This window comes from Protopterus annectens, chromosome 13.part0 (assembly GCF_019279795.1).
Source record: "Protopterus annectens isolate FY-2018-M chromosome 13.part0, PAN1.0, whole genome shotgun sequence".
Taxonomy (NCBI): Eukaryota; Metazoa; Chordata; order Ceratodontiformes; family Protopteridae; genus Protopterus; species Protopterus annectens.
In genome coordinates this window covers 516,412,575-516,432,010 of record NC_056747.1, presented here as the reverse complement: position 1 = coordinate 516,432,010, position 19,436 = coordinate 516,412,575, and the positions used below count along the sequence as shown (strand labels likewise).

Genomic DNA, 19,436 nt, shown 5'->3' with positions numbered 1-19,436 from the left:
TCGGTGTTAAGTAGACTACCACCTATATGGTAGTTCATGGGTACAGAGTTTTTACCAAAGGGGATGAGAATGCACTTTTTGGCATTGAGCTTGAGACCATGGCTTTCACACCAGGCATCTGTCTCAGAGAGGCCCTTTTGTAGGATGTCCACATAGTTAGGAGCTTCGATTATGGCTCCTAGTTTGCAGTCATCTGCGCATTTAGTTAGCCAAAGACATTCTGTGTTGGCCTGTACTTCAGAAGTAGATACCAAACAGGAGAGGACCCCCCAACTGAACCCTGTGGTACTCCATTTGTCACTGGTCTGAAGTCTGATTTGAAGTCTGCTACTTTCACAGTGTGAGTTCTGTCAGTAAGCCAGATGGGAACCCATCTTGTGACATAGGGATTTATACCTAGTTTAGTGAGTTTATCTAATTCTAGAGTGGGGGATGGTGTTGAACACCTTAACAAGATCTAGATAGGCTGTTTGAACCACCTTACCCTCATTTATGGCTTTGGTGACTGCTTCAAAGAAGTCTATCAGGTTTAGGAGACATGATCTGCCTTTTACAAACTTGAACTGTGTGGGGTCCAGAGTTTGGAGATCTCCAATGTCTTTGTTTATGAGGTCCATGATGATACATTCCATGGCCTTGCAGACCAGGCTCGTCAGGCTAATGGGGCGGTAGTTCCCGGGGTCTGTTGTGGCTCCCCCTTTGTGGAGTGGGATAGCCGTTGTGGTGCGCCATTCAATGGGCACAAAGCCTGAGGTGAGGCTATGATTTAACATGGTACTTAGGTGGGGCACCAGTTCATTCTGTAGTTCATGTAGAAGGCAGCCTGGGATGTTGTCAGGTCCCATGGATGCTGTGTTCTTGGCTTTGGAGAGTGAGATTTTTACCTGTGCAGCTGTGATTACAGGAACTTTGCATTCTTCCGGTATAAAGATGGGCCCCTTTAGGGGGTGAGAGGGGGTTAAAGTTAGCACTGACCCTATCTTCCAGGATGTTGGCAATATCAGTTGGTTCTGTATATTTAGTGTCATTGTGCTTTAACTCAGGGCAGATCTGAGTGTTGCCATTGAGATTCTTGACATAGCTACAGAATGCTTTGTGGTGGTCTTTAGAATCAGTGGCAGTTTTGTTTTCATAACTAGCTTTGGAGGATTTTATGAGGGATCTCAGCTTCTTATTGAGGCTGACCAGGGAGTTCCTCCAATCATGGGATTTTACTCTTTTTTGCAACAGTTTCTTCTGTTGTAGAGTATGTTTATGGCAGAAGACCACCAGATTGACTTCCCTTTTTTTTGGAGGATAACATCTTGGTTCTGTTAAGGATAGCACGATCCATGCACTCGTATAAGTGCTTATAAAGTGCATTTGTGTAGGATTCAGCAGTCATACCTCTATTGTCCATCTGCATGGGTGTCGTGAAGTTTGCCACTTCTGTCTTAAGAAGTGTGAAGTTGGCTTTGGAGAAATTTTTTACGGTTGTTTTCCTAATTGGGGGTGGGAGCGGGATGTGGATGTCTAGAGTGATTAGCTTGTGGTCGGATCTGACCAAGAGGAGCTGACCTCTGGTGTGGAACACCGGTCGCCCATGCTGTAGTAACAATTTTTGGGGCTGGGGCAGCAGATGGCATGTTGCTGCTTGTGTTTCACTCTAGCCTTAGCAATATAAATAAATCTACTTTGATTCATTGAAAACGCATTTCACTGAATTTCAAATCACCCTCATAAAATCATTGAAAGCTCAAATCACTGAAAACTCATTTCATTGAATCACATTTCACTGAATGTAAGTACTGTTGGGCAAATAAAATGTATATGCCCTTTTCCCCACTGTAGTGCAATCCTGGAGTTTGTATATATATTTAGGGGGGCGTGGGGGCACAGCCCCCCAAATTGTGGTGTGTGGGGTGCGAAGCCCCCCACCTACTTAGCTTTTATATTTATTAATTTAATTTCACTGAAAGCTAACAATATAAAACCAAAAGTAGGTGGGGGGATATGCCCCCACACCCTGCAATGTGGGGGGCTGTGCCCCCCACACCCCTAATTAAATATATTAACTCCAAGATCGCACTACAGTGGGGAAAAGGGCATATATGTTTTATTTGCACAACAGTACTTACATTCAGTGAAATGTGATTCAGTGAAATAAGTTTCCAGTGATTTGAGCTTTCAACGATTTGGTGTGAGTGTTTTGAAATGCAGTGAAATGAGTTTTCAGTGAATCAAAGTAGACCTATATATACATATACGTATATATATATATATATATATATATATATATATATATATATATATATATATATATATGTGTGTGTGTGTGTGTGTACATATATATATATATATATATATATATATATATATATATATATATATATATATATATATATATATATATATATGTGTGTGTGTGTACATATTATATATTTTATATATATATATGGTTTCACTTCAGAATCCTGAAATATCACAGTCCTGAATTTCAGAAAACTTCATAATCTGGAAGCCCAAAATCCTGAAAATTCAAAATTCTGAATCTCAAAATACTGAAAACACATATATACTGACTACAGAGAACACAAACCAGATTATATTCCACCAAATATAAGCAGCACCCCCTGCTACTTAAATATATTAACTTCAAGAGTGCACTTCACTACACTATCATGAGTTATGATGTAGTACAGCAAGGTAAAAGGGAACGTTACTAAGGTTATAACAGGCAGTCATGAACACATGTGATGGTATGTTTGCCATTTTTTTTCTGTGGAGTGCAATCTTGGAGTTTATATATTTGATTAGCAGGGGGTGTGGGGGGCACAGCCCCTCACATGGGGTGGGTGCAGGGAGGCTTGCCCCCCCTGCCCATACTTGGTGAAAAGTGCTATCCTTTGTCTTGTATGTGTTTCTGTGTGTCCTTGTACTGGAATATTGTCATTCTTTGTGTCCTGTATATGTTCAGTATTTTGTGATTCAGGATTTTGAGTTTTCAGGATTTTGGGTTTCGGATTATGAAGTTCACAACTGTGATATTTCAGGATTCTGAAGTGAAACTATATATATATATATATATATATATATATACATATATATATATATATATATATATATATATATATACACACACACATATATATATATATATATATATATATATATATATATATATATATATATATATATATATATATATACATGTATATATATATATATATATGTATATATATATATATATATATATATATATATATATATACACATATCCCCGTCCTCTTGTGTGAAGCCTCATACCCTGTGCATTGCTCAACCCTGCTCACCACTATTTGTCTATCACCTGTTTGTCTCCATCTGTTTAATGTCTCCTCATGCTAATTCATGCACATCCATTGCTGCTTATCTGTGCTGTTCTGTATGCATCTGTCTGCCCTGCACATTATCCTAAACTCTCTATCCTGGCCTGTTTTCCCTTAATCCATTCCCATTCTTCCCTTCTCTCTCTCTCTCTTACATAAAGTAAAAAATGGGTCCTATCACCATAAAAATGTTACATGTTGCCTTGAGGTCTCTATTATAAGAACGAAGTTTTACAACTTCGAACACCATATGGGCGACACCATATGAGCGAAGTTGTAAAACATCGAAACCAAAATAAAAAATGGAAAAACAAAAGAAAAACCTACCTGATCGCTCTGAGCAGGGGGGTAAACCCCCTGCACCCCCCCACTACTTAAATATACCAACTCCGAGATTGCACTATGTTGAAATAAAGGGAAGAATTCCCTATGGTGATCTCCGTTCACACTTGCGAGCTTTTAAATATTCAACCATTTGGTGTCACCCATATGGTGTTCAAATATTTAAAACTTCGTTCTTATAATATAGACCCGTTGCCTTGCCTCCCCTCATCCTGCTCTCTGTATGTTATCCTTCTGTATGGCTTAGCTTGCTACCTTCCACCTTTTCCCTATGTTCTTATAGACTCCTTTCCTCCCCTTATATACATTTAACAGGTGTCCACATTTGTGGACACCATAACACTGTTGTTGCAAATACTGTACATTTCAGGTCATTTTAGGGACTAAACTTTCAGGCATGGGTACTAATAAATTTAGTGTCCAACACGGTTCTGTTCTGGGATCAAACCTTTGATCCTTTTCTTAAGTAACCTTCACAGTGACTTACCTAATAGTAACATAACTGTGTAAAGAAATGACCTGTAGTGACCTTTCACACTATACAATTAAACATCTGAGCCCTATCATTATTTCTGACCTTATACATTTCAAATGTAGAAGTCCCACAGCACAAATACCAGAGAGTATTGGTTATCAGTTCCTCTCCTTTATACAGATGATACTTTAATGCTGGAATCATTTAAGAACACCTTGAACCTTTTAATAGAAGCTACAATCTAGCTTTACAGATTTGTGCCACTGGACGAATAAAAAATATGCTTCTAATCAATCCCATGAAGTTTGACATCATGATATTTAGCAGCCTGCAAAAACTTCATAAGTCCTCAAATCTAATTATTACTGACATAGACAGCAACTCATTACCACTAGAAAGAGAACAGAAGTACCTAGGGGGTCATCCTGGATCCCACTGTCATTGGATAAGCATGCTAATATTATTAGCGAAATACTCTGTTAACTAGAACACTGCAATATAATCTCACACTTCTTCGCCCCTAGAGCTCATAATGCCTTACCTAAGAATATGCTCATCTCTGAAACCAAATACAAACTGCCCCGTGCAACCCTTACACTCCAGCTCAAACACATGTAAAATACAAACTACTATAAACAAAGTCTGCACATTCATTCTTATTGCAGAATCCTGAATTCATTACTGCCAACATCTACAGCTGTGAAACTGGCTACCTGTAAATTATAAAAACTACATTTCTACTTAGCTGTCATATCTACAAGCTGTTAAAAATGGGACAATGACACCCTGAAAATAAAATTACAAATGAAGCAGTTTAACTACATACTTAGAGACGACTAAGAAGATAGCATTAACTTCATTAGACCTCATAGTACAATACGCTGATTAATCCACTCTAATATGTGCTGCTAGGACACTATGCATGCTACAAACACTCACCCAGAAATCCTTCTGCTTCATAGAACCTTGCCTCTACAACACACAACTCCTCCTAAATTAAAAAAAATTAAACTACTACTGTTCACCCTCAACTCTCTCTCTCCTCACAAAAAATTACCTGTAATATACTGCCATCCCACAAGACCAATATATATAACTGGTGTCCTACACCAAACTACTAGGTATTATTATAAATGGCCACCTTAAATTTGATCTCCACTTTCAGCAAGCCATAAAGAAGACATACTAAAAGCTAGGTTGCGTCTATAAAGTAAAAAAAGAAGTTGTGTACTCACTATAATGTTCCAACTGAGTAGTTGTACTTCATTTGTCTTCAACCTGTGGAACCTGTGGGTATTCGGGTCTGGATCGGATCTGAGACAGCCGCATCACTAGCATCTGATCCAAGCTCCAAGCTCCTCCTCTTACCCATAATGCCCATCTGTCTCCTTCCTTCCCTCAGATTGAGTTTGCTGTATCAGAAAACATAAGCCCAACCCAAAAAAGACCTTACCTCTAAAGGCTCCCACACACCTAAGCCAAGCATGACCAGGAGAGTCACTAGCATGCAACTCTCCCACATCCCAGGACAGGACAATAGTGATAAGGTCAGGGGAAAGGGGGGGGGGGTGGTTGAAGACAAATGAAATACAACTACTCAGATGAAATGTTATGGTGAGTACATAACTTCTTTATCTGAAGTAGTTTACTTCATTTGGTCTTCAACCTGTGGGACAGAGTCCCCAGCTACCAACATCTGGGTGGTCCTCATGGAAAGATATTTTGGAGCACTGCAGAGCCAAAGGATGCCCTACTCATGGATACAATGTCCAATTTGTAATGGGATATGAAGGTATGAGATGAGAACCAAGTAGCTGCAGAACAAATGTCATCCAGTGACACTCTAGACCAGAAGGCCGCTGAAGTTGCCATAGATCTAGTGGAATGGGCTTTAATCTGACCCGGAGGGGAAATGTCTTTATCAGAATATGCCCAGATGATACATTGGGAAATCCAGCAAGCAATGGTGACTTTAGAAATTGGTTTGCCTAGGAATGGTTTGGAATAAGACACAAACAGTTGGTCTGATTTATGGAAGGATTTCATTCTGTGTAAATAAAACCTCAGTTGTCTATGTACATCCAACAAATGTAACTTGCATTCACCCCTGTTTTCGAAATTCGGAAAGAAAACTGGAAGATTGATTGTTTGATTAATATTGGTTTCTGAATCCACTTTAGGAAGAAAGGAAGGGTTAGTGCGCAGGGAATCCCTGTCCTTATGAAAGACCATGTAAGGAACTTTAATGGACAAGGCCTGAAGTTTCAATACCCTCCTGGCAGAAGTGATAGCCACCAAAAAGCAGTTTTCCAAGAAAGGAATTGTAAATCTACCAATGCCGCTAGCTCAAAGGGAGGGGAGACTAGAGCATGCAGAACAAAGGTGAGATCCAAGGGAGGTGTCGGATCTGTCACTGGGGGTCATTAAAAAAAAAAACGTTCCTTTAAAGAAGGTCTTACAAAGCCTGGAAGAAGCTAAGGAAGCCATAATTTCCCCCCACATGGAAGTTAGACATGGCAGTCAGTTGGACTTTAACAGTGGAAGAACTAGCACCCTGGTGAAATATACCTGATAGAAATTCCAGAATAGCTGGAACCAGAGCCATAAAGGGATCTAAATTCCAGAATAGCTGGAACCAGAGCCGTAAAGGGATCTAAGTTCCATGGAGAGGTCCAAATAGAGAAGCATTTCCATTTCTTACGATATAGCTTTCTGGTAAAAGTCGCGTGAGCCACTACCATAGGTTCATTGATTAGTACTAAGCTAACTGCCCTTGTGAGCCATTTTAAGCCTAGCAAATTATCCCTTGTGAGACTCAAACCCTGCACCTTGTGTTTGTAAGGCAAACACCTTAACCATTAGGCCACCCTCCCAACCAGAATGGTTTTAACCGTTGAAGATAAACCGGGAGTCCTAATCATTACTGGAACTAGAGTAGTCAAGCTGTGAGTTTCAGACTGCCCAGGTCTGGGTGAGGAATCCCCAAGGGGTGAGAAATGAGATCCAGGACTGGATCCAAAATCCATGGTGGAACTACTAGGTGAGACCAAAGTGAGGGGAACCAGACTTGGCGAGGCCAGAATGGGGCAATGAGGATTACTGTGCTCCCTGAACTGCGAACTTTCTGAAGAAACTTTGGATGAGAGGTAACGGGGGTAAGCATAAAGAAGACCGGGAGGCTAAGCATGAACCAGTGTGCCTCAGGGGGGGTTCAGAGCGAAGAACTCGCTGCATTTTGCATTGGAAGGAGATGCGATGAGATCACAGCAAGGCTGACCCCACTGGAGAAAGATCTGTTCCGCTACTGAAGGATTCAGAGACCACTCGTATGGCATCAGAATAGTCCTGCTGAGTTTATCTGCCAGAATGTTGGACCATCCCGGAATGTGCATTGCCAGCAGAAAGCGGCCAGTGGAAATTGCTCATTCCCACACTCTCATGTCTTCTTGACAAAGGGGGTAGGATCTGGTTCTGCCCTGTTTGTTGATATACCAGACCACTGACATGTTGTCTGACTGAATAGCAATAGTCCTTAGAGGAAGATGGGCCTGAAGGGCCTGCAACACTAGAAGAACCGCCCTCATCTCCAGGACAATGATATGTAAATTGGTGTTGGAAGGGGACCACATGCCTTGGACTGTCCTTCCTGAGCAATGCCCCCCCCCAGCTGGGAGGCATCCGTGGTCACTGTGGTTGTGGGAAAGGATGGAAGAAAGGGACGTCCCTGGACAAGTTCTGGGGAGAGAGTCCACCAGAGAAGCGACTCCCTGCAAGCCCGGGATATGTGTATTGGATGGGACAAAGGTAGGTCCAGAAGGGACCACTGAACCACTAATGTCCACTGGAGGACTCTCATGTGAAGACATGCAAAGGGTAGAAAATTGATAGTGGCTGCCATGGAATCCAGGGTCCGCTGGACTGTTTCCTCTGAGGGGAGGTGAGATCAAAAATGTAAGAGACATGAAGTTTCAGACTGTTTACCCTTTCTGGGGTGAGATAGACTTTCATTTGTATTGTGTGTAGCTGAGCTCCAATGAAGTCTAAGCTCTGAACTGGAGTCAGTGATGAGTTGCTGAGGTTGATTGTAATGCCCAGTCTGTTTTCTAGAAGAAGGAAGTAATCCCTGGCATGGCATAGTAGATGCTTGGTAGGGACAGCAAGGACCCAATCGTCCAGGTAGGGGTAGACCTGGATTCCCTGAAGCTGCAGGTGGGCCGCTACCACTGCCATGACTTTGGTGAACACCCAGGGGGCTGTGGTGAGACCAAAGGGTAGGGCTCTGAATTGATAATGATTGGCCCCCAGCCAGAAGCAAAGAAACCTGCAGGAGCGCCTGTTCACTTTGACATGATAGTACGCGTCCTGGAGGTCGGTCGAGCACATCCAATCTTCTGCTGGCAAGTAGGGCAGAATGGACTGAAGTGTGACCATCTGGAATTACTCCTTGGCTACTGACAGGTTCAGAGTGGAAAGATCCAGAATGGGTCTTATGTCCCTGTTTTCTTTGTTACTAAAAAGAATCTGGAATAGGTGCCCGATCTGGATTGGTCTGGGGGGATGGGCTGGATGACTCGTTTTCTTAGTAGCTTTTCTATTTACAGTGCTGCTTCCTCCCTTTGTGCAGGTGGAACATCTGGGAGGAAGTCTGATGGGGGAGGTGGATCCACAAACAGGATGGAGTAGCCTCTGTATATGATTTGTAACACCCAAAGATCTGTTGTAATGGACTCCCACTCCATTGGATGTAAAGAAAGATGGCCCCCGACTGCCTGCAGAGATGAGCAGTCAGACAACCCCTCAGGGCTGTTGCATGGGTCTGTCCGAGAATGGTTCTCGAGACCCGAAGTTCTTCACACCCCCTCTGCCTCTGGGCTGGCGTCTATCGTAACCTCCTCTGCCTCTGGGGGAAGAAGAGTCCTGAGTGTCCTGGGAGAACTGAGATTTCCAGAACCAAATCTTCTTTGCCCCTTGCTGATTCCTTAAGAAGGATCTTTGAGGGGTAGAGAAGCGGATCCTGTTGACAGACAGTGTCTTCCCATCCTTCTCACTCTGGACTAGAGCTTCTTGCATAGACTTCCCAAACAGGGAAGAACCATCATAGGGGGCATTAGCAAATGATGCCTTGAAGGGTTCCGAAAATTGACAGAGCTGGAGCCAGGCGTGGTGCCTCATGGCAACGACGGACTCGGCCACTCTGGCGGCTCCTTCCGGGGCATGGGAAAAGAGGCGCACGGACATATTTGCAACCACTTTTAGAGTGGCCATGCACGCAGGGAATATCTTCTTGCCCTCTGCTGATGTGGACTCTAGGGGCAACGCAGCAACTTCCATGACTAAGTCACGTTGTAGCTGGATGACATGCACCATGTAATTCAGCTCCCTTATGGTGAAGGTTGCTGAAGCCTAGACTCGCTTCCCCAGAGGATCCATTGTCCTCAACTCCCGGTCAGGAGGATGGACCATAGAGGTCTCCTGTGTGAGCTCTTTCTTGGTGGAAGCTGGTCCTGTCCGGTGGAGGGGCTAAGAACTTTGTCTGGCCTTTTTGGAATAGGCTCCATGGTATCCGGTTCTTTCCATGTTCTAGAGGTGATTAGGTCCACCAGTGGATCTGTAGGGGGGGGATACCCAGGAAGTAGACGGGCTGTGCCAAATGCCTCAAGGAACACTGACTCACCCGGGGTTGTTTTTTGGGCAGACCCCCCCCCCTTTGGAATAGGTGTTCCATGATGCCTTCAAATGAGACATCCTCAGGGGAGGGTGACCTGGGGGAACCTTCCCCTTCCCCCAAGTCAGTGTCATCCATAAGGGACTCTGGGAAGTAGTCCAAGTGCCTCCTTTTACACATTTGTTTGCAAGGAGCCTCCTCAGTGGGACTCTCTGGGTGCTCCCTAGTGGGTGCTTCCTGAGGCAAAGCAAGCACAGGCTGTCCCTGAGATGACAGGAAGGTCACAGCCATGCCCAAAACTTAGGGAGTCGGGGTGGATTCCAAAGAGGAAATGGTCAGAGGTCTCGACCCACTCGAGGACCCTCTCCACCATGTTAAATGCCAAAGGAGATCGGACATTCTGGGAAACAAGAAAGGGAGCCGCTCCCCTCAGATCTGATGGGGGAGTTGGAGCTGAGCCCACAAGAGCCGAGATACCAAGGGCGAGACTGCATTCTGACAAGCTCAGAGCCGACAGAACCCCCTCAGATCTGACGCCGAGGCTATGGCCGCAACAGCTCAGATCCGGCCCAGTTGGATACGACATGCTCAAGGCAATGGCTGGCATCAAGGTACAGGGTACCATTGGCACCGACCCCCCGACCCCGAGAGCTCTCAGATCCAAAGACTCCAAAACTGAGGGTTGGATCAGAGAAGGAGCTATGGGGGTGAAAAAGGGCTGTGAGCTCCCTGCTCCAGAGGGAGAGGGGGCTGGCAAGACTCTCATCTGGAAATGGCTGCAGATGAACTTCCGCATCATCCTGTCTGTCTCTGACTTACTCAAGCTGTGGGTGGAACGTGAAGAGGAAGCTACCCCACACTGGCCAGGAGTGCCGGTGAGGAGAGGCTCTGGATGGTGACCTAGATACTTCTGGCTCTGGGGAAAACCTGGGCAAATGGAGCTGAGGGGTACTGGGCCTAGGAGGGGTCCTAGATTTTGAAGGAGGCCCTGATGGAGCCGAGTGGTCTAGGGACCGCTTTCTACATCTGTCCTTATAACACTTTTCCCCATCCGCAGGCTTCAAGGAGGGAGGTTGAGTCTCAGAGGCCTGGGAAGGGGCAGAAACATTAGTAGGAGTCGCAGTAGAAGTAGGGAGACAACTGTCCCCCAAAGCAGGCAGCAGTCCCTTCATCATTAGTTTATCTTTCTGGTCCTTGAGGGCTCTAGGATTGAAGCCAGTACAAACAGAACAGGCTGTATCTAGGTGGGCCACCCCTACACACACTACACACAGTGTGGTCATCCGCTGGAGAGAGCTTATGGCCACACTCCATGTATTTTCTGAAGACAGGCTTGGGGGTCTCAGCCATGTCTAGAAGAGAACCCAACACCCACACACACATTTACTAACTAAGGGGTAGAGGAAGGCCAAGGAAGGAACAACACTAAATGACAAACTTTAAACTTTTTTTTTTTTGCATCCAACGACCAATGTGAGGTAGGGGAGGTTGAAAAAGGGAGACAGGGAATCCTACTCTAACAATAAAAGGAAAAAGTATCACTTACTCAAAAACATGTCTGGAGCTCAGCGACCAAGATGCTTAGCTTTTCAGCGGCAAACGAGATCAGAGGGAGAAAGGAGACAGAGGGGTATTATGGGTAAGGGGAGGGGCTTGGAGCTTGGATCAAATGCTAGTGATGTGGCCGTCTAGGATCTGATCTGGATCCGAATATCCACATGTTTCACAGGTTGAAGACCAAATTAAATAAAGTACTTCAGATCACTAGTTTACTGAGTCTGCTAGACAAAACATAGTCACTTCATTTTACTCCCCACCCTACTATATGTCTCTCCTATTCTAAGCAAGCTCATCTCCTCTCTATCAGCCAAACGGGAAAAATTCTATAACAAAATAGCCAAAATTGCAACCAACCAACAATATAGATCGCATCATTGCCTCTCTCTAAAACAACAAAACTGGCTCAAACTAAATAATTATTGTACTCACAATTTATTACACCACTAAGACTACAAAATTCCCATCTCTTCACTCCATCATTCAACCTTACACAACTAAGAGACCTCTATGCTCCACTGACAAATTAAATTATTACTCTCTATAGCTAAACATAACATCAGTGTATGATAGTCCCTGCATTCACACTGCATTGCTAATAACTGGAATATCATGCCACTTCCCTTAAGGACAGTCTGCAATCTTAAAGATTTTTAATGTCAGCTGAAGGAAGACCTGAAGGATAAACTGCACTGCATCTGCACCACCCTAGGTTAAACAGGTACTAAGAAAGCTATATGAATTCATGTCATAACTCTCTGCTGCACAACACTTGATATACTATTATTACAACTATACCCTCCTCTATCATTTCATCCTTTATCTTCCTTGTGCCTCCTCCTCTCCTTCCTTTGTTTAGGCTACTCCAACTCTTTATCTTATCTTTCTTTATCCTAGATTTTGAACAAGTCTTTTCAGTAATAAATATTATTACATAAAACCTGATAATCTATGCACACTGATGGCCGTGCACTGCATAAACCTCCCTGTATTAGAAAAAAGATGCAACCCATGTAACTGTAATTTTTAATTGAAACTGTTTGTAAAGGATGTAACTGATGTCAAGGATATTTAAATAAAGAAAATGCTGCTCATGAGTGAAACTGACTGTCAGCGATGAAGCAATGCAAATGAAGTCCATGATGTCTATATAATAGAACTTTTCTCTCTCTAGGCCTCTGCTGAAAAACGGCACTGCTCAGTCTGACATTACTAGTGTACAAATGCCAATAAAGAAATATTGAAGTTGATTTTGGATGTTGTTATGAGAATGGTTAGATCTAGTAATAGTGTAACAGTGCAATGACACATGGTACCCTTTACCTAGCAGTATTTCATGTCAGTTTAACTGTGCCTTAACTTTAAGTCTTTGTATCTTTCGGCTTTTCCCGGTTAGGGGTCGCCACAGTGGAACTCCGGTCCACTAATGATTGGCAGTAGACTTTCACGTGCTGGCTTGCCGGGCCTAATGCACAACCTTCAATGAAGGAACGCCCATTCATGCATGTCGACACACAGAAGACGCTCTAACTGAGAATCGAACGGGCAACGTCTAACTGTGAGGTGACAATGCTAATGGGTTTAAATTAAACCTCTGACAGTGTTGGGGATAAACAATATGAGCTGTTAGCAAGCTACCTCCTGTACCCCAAGGTTTGAGTCTGTCAGCCTTTATTTGCAATATTTTGTGACTCTGAGAGACAGTGCTCTGGGCCAAGTGGAAAATTGGGGTAGGCTCCTCATTTGTCTTCATGGACTCCATGCTTATAATTACCCATGATTCTAAATGTGACAAACATGCTTAGTCTTCACAATATTGGTACTTTCAGCCTTAAAATAAATATTTTTTCCTTTAAAGGCTATAAAACATTCCACAAAAACTACACCAGATTTTTGTCTTTGTTTTGGAAAATTAATAAACTAGCATTTGTAAAATTGTTCCAAAGCTGCAGACGGCCCCTTAACTTTGAGTCCAGGCATCTGCTACACTTGATATGACATTACAAATATGGTGTATTCTGTTTGTGTATGTGACATCCTCACTCTGGGCCATTAATCAAGGAGTCTGAATCCTCACCACTGGCACTGGAGAGGGACATTCAATTGGAACAAAAATGGATACACCCACTATTTCCAGATGCAGCTCTCTGCATCAAGCACAATTTCCTTTACAAACACACAGGGAAAACACTCAGTCTGGGGTCTGGCTTTTGTTGCCTCTCTCCAGGTGTCCATGAGACTCCTCACTGGCAAAGTGACCTCAACTGAGTGTCAAAGCCAAGCTCTCCACCTCTCTCTCTATGAAACCAGTGCTTCATACCCCTGCTTCAAGTAGCTGACACACACACTTTGAGATTTGATTTACACACACACACCTGGGAAAGGCTGGCACAGCTTTATTAGCTATGCCCCCTTCTGCCCAGACTATAAGGTAGTTACACTGCCACCAGAGACCCCCAAAGCCAGCTACTCCAAGGCTCTTACAAGGGTACCCGATGATACCAAGTGAAATTAATATTAATACAAATACAAATGATAGTGTTGACCAAACAGATAGGCATTCAGCAGTGGACACAGTGTCACCAATAAATATAAGTACTCTCAAAGGTTAAAATAGTCTCTAAAGGACCAGTCACAATGAAAAGTTTAAATATATTTAATAATAAATAATAAAAAAACATGAAAATGCTAAATACCTATTTACAATAAACACCAGAGTTTCAGCCACAGGAAATATTAACACATGTGGACAGGTTCACACAGTTACAGAAAAAACAATACTTAACCAATCTCACTATATTTTTCTGACTGATCTAAAGCATTATTATTCTGTGGTTACTTATGAGAGCAAGACAAGATGAAGTGGGTGAGGGATCCTTCTTTATTAGGTTAGAAAAACAAGAGTGCCAAGAGACTTCAGTCTTACCTAGCATTAAATATCATTTTTGTCCTAAATTACAGAATGACATCACATACATCTGGTTATCTAACTCCTGGTTCCCATGCAAGCCCCATTGCTAGAAAATGCCATGATTTAGCACATATGTGTCAATAATATACACACAGAGAGCCTTGCTAAGATCTGCTGCAGTTCTTGGAAGTCATAAAACCATAGAACACTTCCACTCTTCATACAGCAGCTAATAAACTACACTTTTGCAGATACTGTGCCTCTGGCTTCATTCAAAACTCTGAGATAATATATTTATGGCCTAGGCCCAGTAATTTAATTTCTTACTATTTTTCAAAGTCAGGTGGATTAAGATTAACCTCTTCTCTTCCAATATCCTCTTTTAAAAACATATCCATTTAAAGACTTACAATAATACACATATATTTCTTTTTCTGTCCAGCAGGGCACACTGTTGGTACATTTTTAACTCAAGCAGCTTTACAAATACATTTCTCAACACAAGCATCTGTACAAATCAGTTTGATATACAAATGACATATAATTCTTTACAAAATTCCAGATATTTGTGATGGCATATGTTATACAACCACTGCCCTCTTCTGGCATAGCTGGCAATACCTCACATCATCATAGTGTACAACAGGCTTAATGGACTTTACTAATGGGGGAAATCCTGAGCTCTGACAGAAGTTCTGTAATATACATTAGTATTTTAAAATGACCAGCAATGTCCCCCACATCATTTTCACAGAGTATATAATATATTTTCTGTAGAGTCAAGAATACTGAAAATATAACAAATATATACTTTATATAAAATAAGACCCTATAAACCTATCAAAGAGCACCTAAACGTAGAAAGCACCCAACCTCTGGGTCCAAGAGCATCATTCACTGAAAAATTAAGTGATGTACATGCCACATGCTACACAAAGATTGAGCCCTGACTATAGACCTTGCATGTCATATCCAGTTAAGAAACACAGACACCAGAACAGTTGTCTGAGAGCAATAGGAATGACTGTCTGATAAACTCTTCCTCATTCTAGAGTGGGTGGCTATGCACACTGTGTGACTGATGCATAATGGAGGCCATGTAGTGTGGCAGAACTGTACTAAACAAAAGATGGGCAGTTTGACCTGCTAAAGAGTGTGGAAGCATTCTAATTTGAGTTCTCCATCACTGCAGGCCTTGCTTTACCAGTGTATTTGTCAACCTTGAAAGGTAGGTGTGTAGGACAAAACCACACAAGCCTGCCAGGATGATGGCCTTCTGGCAGCTAGCTGCCATTCCTGCTAGAGCTATGGTGCCAACAGGACAGGGAATAAAGATCTATCAGTTACGAGTCCTTCTTTTCAGCAGGAAGGGCTGAAAAATGCAAAAAATAAAAAAAATGCATATTCCAATGACTGCCATGGCTCATGTTTGAATAACAAGAGAACAACTACACCAATGCATTTTCTTTGGCTGTAACTTGCAGTTTTGTGTTCTGCTTGCTAGAAATGAATTTATTAACTTCTGGCAGGTTTCATGGATTTATCACAGGAATTTCTTTCTCACCTTTCCTTCTTTAGCAGTTCTTGGCTGATCAGAACTAGCTGCCCTGAGGCGTCATGTGTTTTTTTAGATACTGCCTCCAGCTCTGACTCCAGTCTTAGTTTCTCCTTGAGCTGGATCTCCGCCTTCTTTTCTGCTGAGCGACATTTTGTTTCCAGGGCTGCAAGAAGTGCAACACTAATGTAATTATTCTGCAGTGCAAGTAGCAAAACTTGTCTAACTGTCTCAGAACAAACATTACCGAAACACTTTCTGTATGTAATGTACAAGCACTAACATGCTTGGTGATTTATTTTCACAACAGTTTCTACTTCCTAGATAATTTCTACTTGAATTATAACACAACATCATAAACAGTGTCCTTATGTACAATACACTGCTTGTACATTAAACATCATAATCTCGCTCTCTCTCCTCCTGAGCTCTTCTTACTACAATGTGACAACAGGATGATCACTGCCCTAAAATAGATTTCAATGCCAATTGTTTCTTTCTTTTTTTTTTTTTGCATGGGGTACTGAATCACCATATTAATCTCTGTTCCTACTCATTTGATTGACTTAGTTTTGTTACACATGCAGATAGGTCACAGAAACAGAACTACTTACTTCAGGAACAACCATGGGTAGTAAAAATGGTAAACTACTTTCTTTGGATTACATAGAATTTAAGTTGTTGAAGGCATTAAAACATAAACCTTTAGCTCTGCAGTTATACACCATAATCGCCATACTATATTCCCTCCATTAATACTATAAGAGTGTATTAATCGACATCACATATGGTATCATCTAGGATGAGACAATGAAACAACAGGAAGGTATCTTCAGAATTTTGTACAGAGAGCATCCCTATTAATAGAAAAAAATGGGCATCCCAGATGTTAACCGAAACACATTCAATGTAATCAAATTTGACAGAAGCATTATTGTCGATGTAGAATAGGTTTCAAATACTTGGTAATGGAACTCACTTTGGATGCTTCTCTCTCAAATGTCCCAGTTTCACAGAATATTCTTAATTTTGTCTCATGAGTTTGGTCTGTTCATTGAAAAATTTGTAGCATTCTGACAAATCGTTATGAATGCAGTCATTAAATATTGACAAATATTTCAGTTGCTGACTTCATATCCTTCAGCAAATTTATGTTAATGCAAACCCTGTTATTTTAGTAACTTTCCAGATATATTTATAAGTAATAAAATCTTTCAATAATGTTGAACAAGAAGTTATGTACTCACCATAACGTTCGATGTACGTAGTCCATCTCGCCTCACATTCCTACCCGTGGGTTCGGAGCCAAATGTCGGCTCTGACTCGGCCAAACTTTTTTAGCTTGAAGTCTTTCTATTGGCTGGGCTAAGAAGGTATCCCATGCTGCACTGCTGTCTATCCCCAGATCTAGTTTGCTGTGAGCACCAGCACTCATTCTCCATGCATAACAACACCTAAGGAAAGGAAGAACAAACCAAGAATGAAGGGAGCTCTAAAACCAGACCTAACCTCCAGGTCCTCCAGGACGGGGGAAGGAGGGGGGGTAAGTAAGAATGTGAGGCGAGATGGACTACATACATTGAACGTTATGGTGAGTACATAACTTCTTGATGTTATGTAGTCCAATCTCACCTACATTCTTACCCGTGGGACAACGTCCCCAGCACCTAAATCCTGGGAGGCTCAGTGGAAAATACTCCTGAGCACTGTGGAACTAAAGGAAGACCTGCCCCTAGATACCACATCCAACTTGTAATGAGTAATAAAGGTGTGAGGAGATGCCCAAGTAGCCGCAGCACAAATATCATTCATAGACAATCTGGCCTGAAAAGCTGTAGATGTAGATACAGACCGAGTAGAGTGAGCCTTCACCTGGAACGGTAAATCTTTACACCCTGAGGAATAAATGAAAGAAATACAACTGGAAATCCACCTGGACAAAGTGACTTTGGAGACAGGAGACCCAATTCTGTTTTCCGAAAAGGAAACAAACAACTGATCAGATTTTCTGAGGTCTTTCGTTCTGTGCAAATAAAAACGTAATTGTCTGTGCACATCCAATTGATAAAATTTGAATTCTGCCTTGTTTGAGAACTGGGGAAAAAACACTGGCTATTCAATAGATTGGTTAAGGTTACTGACTGACACCACTTTGGGAAGAAAAGAGGGGTTCGGTCTGAGAGAAACCCTGTCCTTATGAAAAATCAAATAAGGGGGTTTGATTGATAAAGCTTGAAGCTCCGAAACACGTCTGGCTGACGTGATGGCTACTAATAAGACAGTCTTCCAAGTTAAAAATTTTAAATCGCAAGTGGCTGCAGGCTCAAAGGGGGGGTGAAGTAAGACCCTGTAGAACAAAGTTTAAGTCCCAAGGCATAACAGGTTCCGATACCGGAGGACGAAATAACAAAGTGCCCTTCAGGAAAGCCTTACAGAGTCTATGTGCCATCAGGTTAGGCTCGTCTGCGACATGAAAGCTAGAAATCACCGCCAATTGGACTTTAATGGTTGTGGCCACTGAACCCTGGTTAAAGAGCATAGACAAGAACTCCAATATGGATGAAATTGGAGCTGTGTAAGGGTCAATTTTTTTGGCATGTGCCCAGATTGAAAATCTCTTCCATTTGCTGTAATAAATCTTCCTGGTCGAGGGCTTATGAGAGGAAGATAAAATATGAACCACCACCGGCGAAAAATGATGAAGCCTAACTAATGACGGAAATGGAGTAGCCAGGCTGTCAACCGAAGGGTCCGAAGGGAGGGATGGAGCTGCCCTGACATGTGTCAGTAAGTCTGGTTGTGGGTCCAGAATCCAAGGAGCATCCATGAGATAGGGATGGAGAAAGGGGAACCAAATTTGATGAGGCCAGTGTGGGGCAATCAGAATCATTCTACTTCTGAAGTATTGCACTTTCTGAATAACCTTTGACAGCAAGGGGACCGGAGGGAAGGCATATAGTAGACCGGAGGGCCAATCGTGGACTAGAGCATCCCTGGGTGACTCCCCCTGAGGGGGGATCAACGTGAAGTAGCTGCTGCATTTGGCATTGAGGGGGCTGGCAAAAAGGTTGCAGCAAGGCTGACCCCACCTGTGGAAGATCTGTTCTGCAACTTGACAGTTCAGGGACCACTCGTAAGGTATCAGAATAGCTCTGCTTAGCCTGTCTGCAATCACATTGGACTTCCCCGGAATGTGCGTTGCCACCAAAAAACGGGAAGACACTGCCCTCTGCCACACTCGCATGGCCTCTCTGCAAAGGGGGTAAGACTTGGTTCCTTCCTGCTTGTTCATATACCACACCACTGACATATTGTCTGAGTGGATTGCAATAGTCCCGAGAGGAAGAAAACTCTGGAGTGCTTGCAATGCTAGTAGCACAGCTCTCATCTCCAGGACATTGATATGCAGATGCATCTCGTGCTCTTGCCACATGCCTTGGACTGTCCTGCCTAGATAATGTCCCCCCCATGCCATCTGGGAGGCATCCGTGGCCACCATGGCAACCGGGGGCGCAGGAACAAAGTGCTTTCCTGCATTCAGGTTGCCGGTGCAAAGCCACCAACTGAGATCCTGTTTGCACCTG

At 42.8% G+C, this 19,436-nt stretch overlaps 1 protein-coding gene across 2 annotated transcripts in view; it reads right to left on the bottom strand.

The window, feature by feature from the left end:
- The window catches only part of CLIP2 (CAP-Gly domain containing linker protein 2), a 1,185,433-nt gene that overhangs the window by 199,625 nt on the left and 966,372 nt on the right, over nt 1-19,436 (bottom strand). For both annotated transcript variants that reach the window (XM_044054144.1, XM_044054145.1), the window contains one exon: nt 15,862-16,018. In XM_044054144.1, coding sequence (XP_043910079.1) covers nt 15,862-16,018 — 157 coding nt within the window. The remainder of the gene's footprint in view (nt 1-15,861; nt 16,019-19,436) is intronic.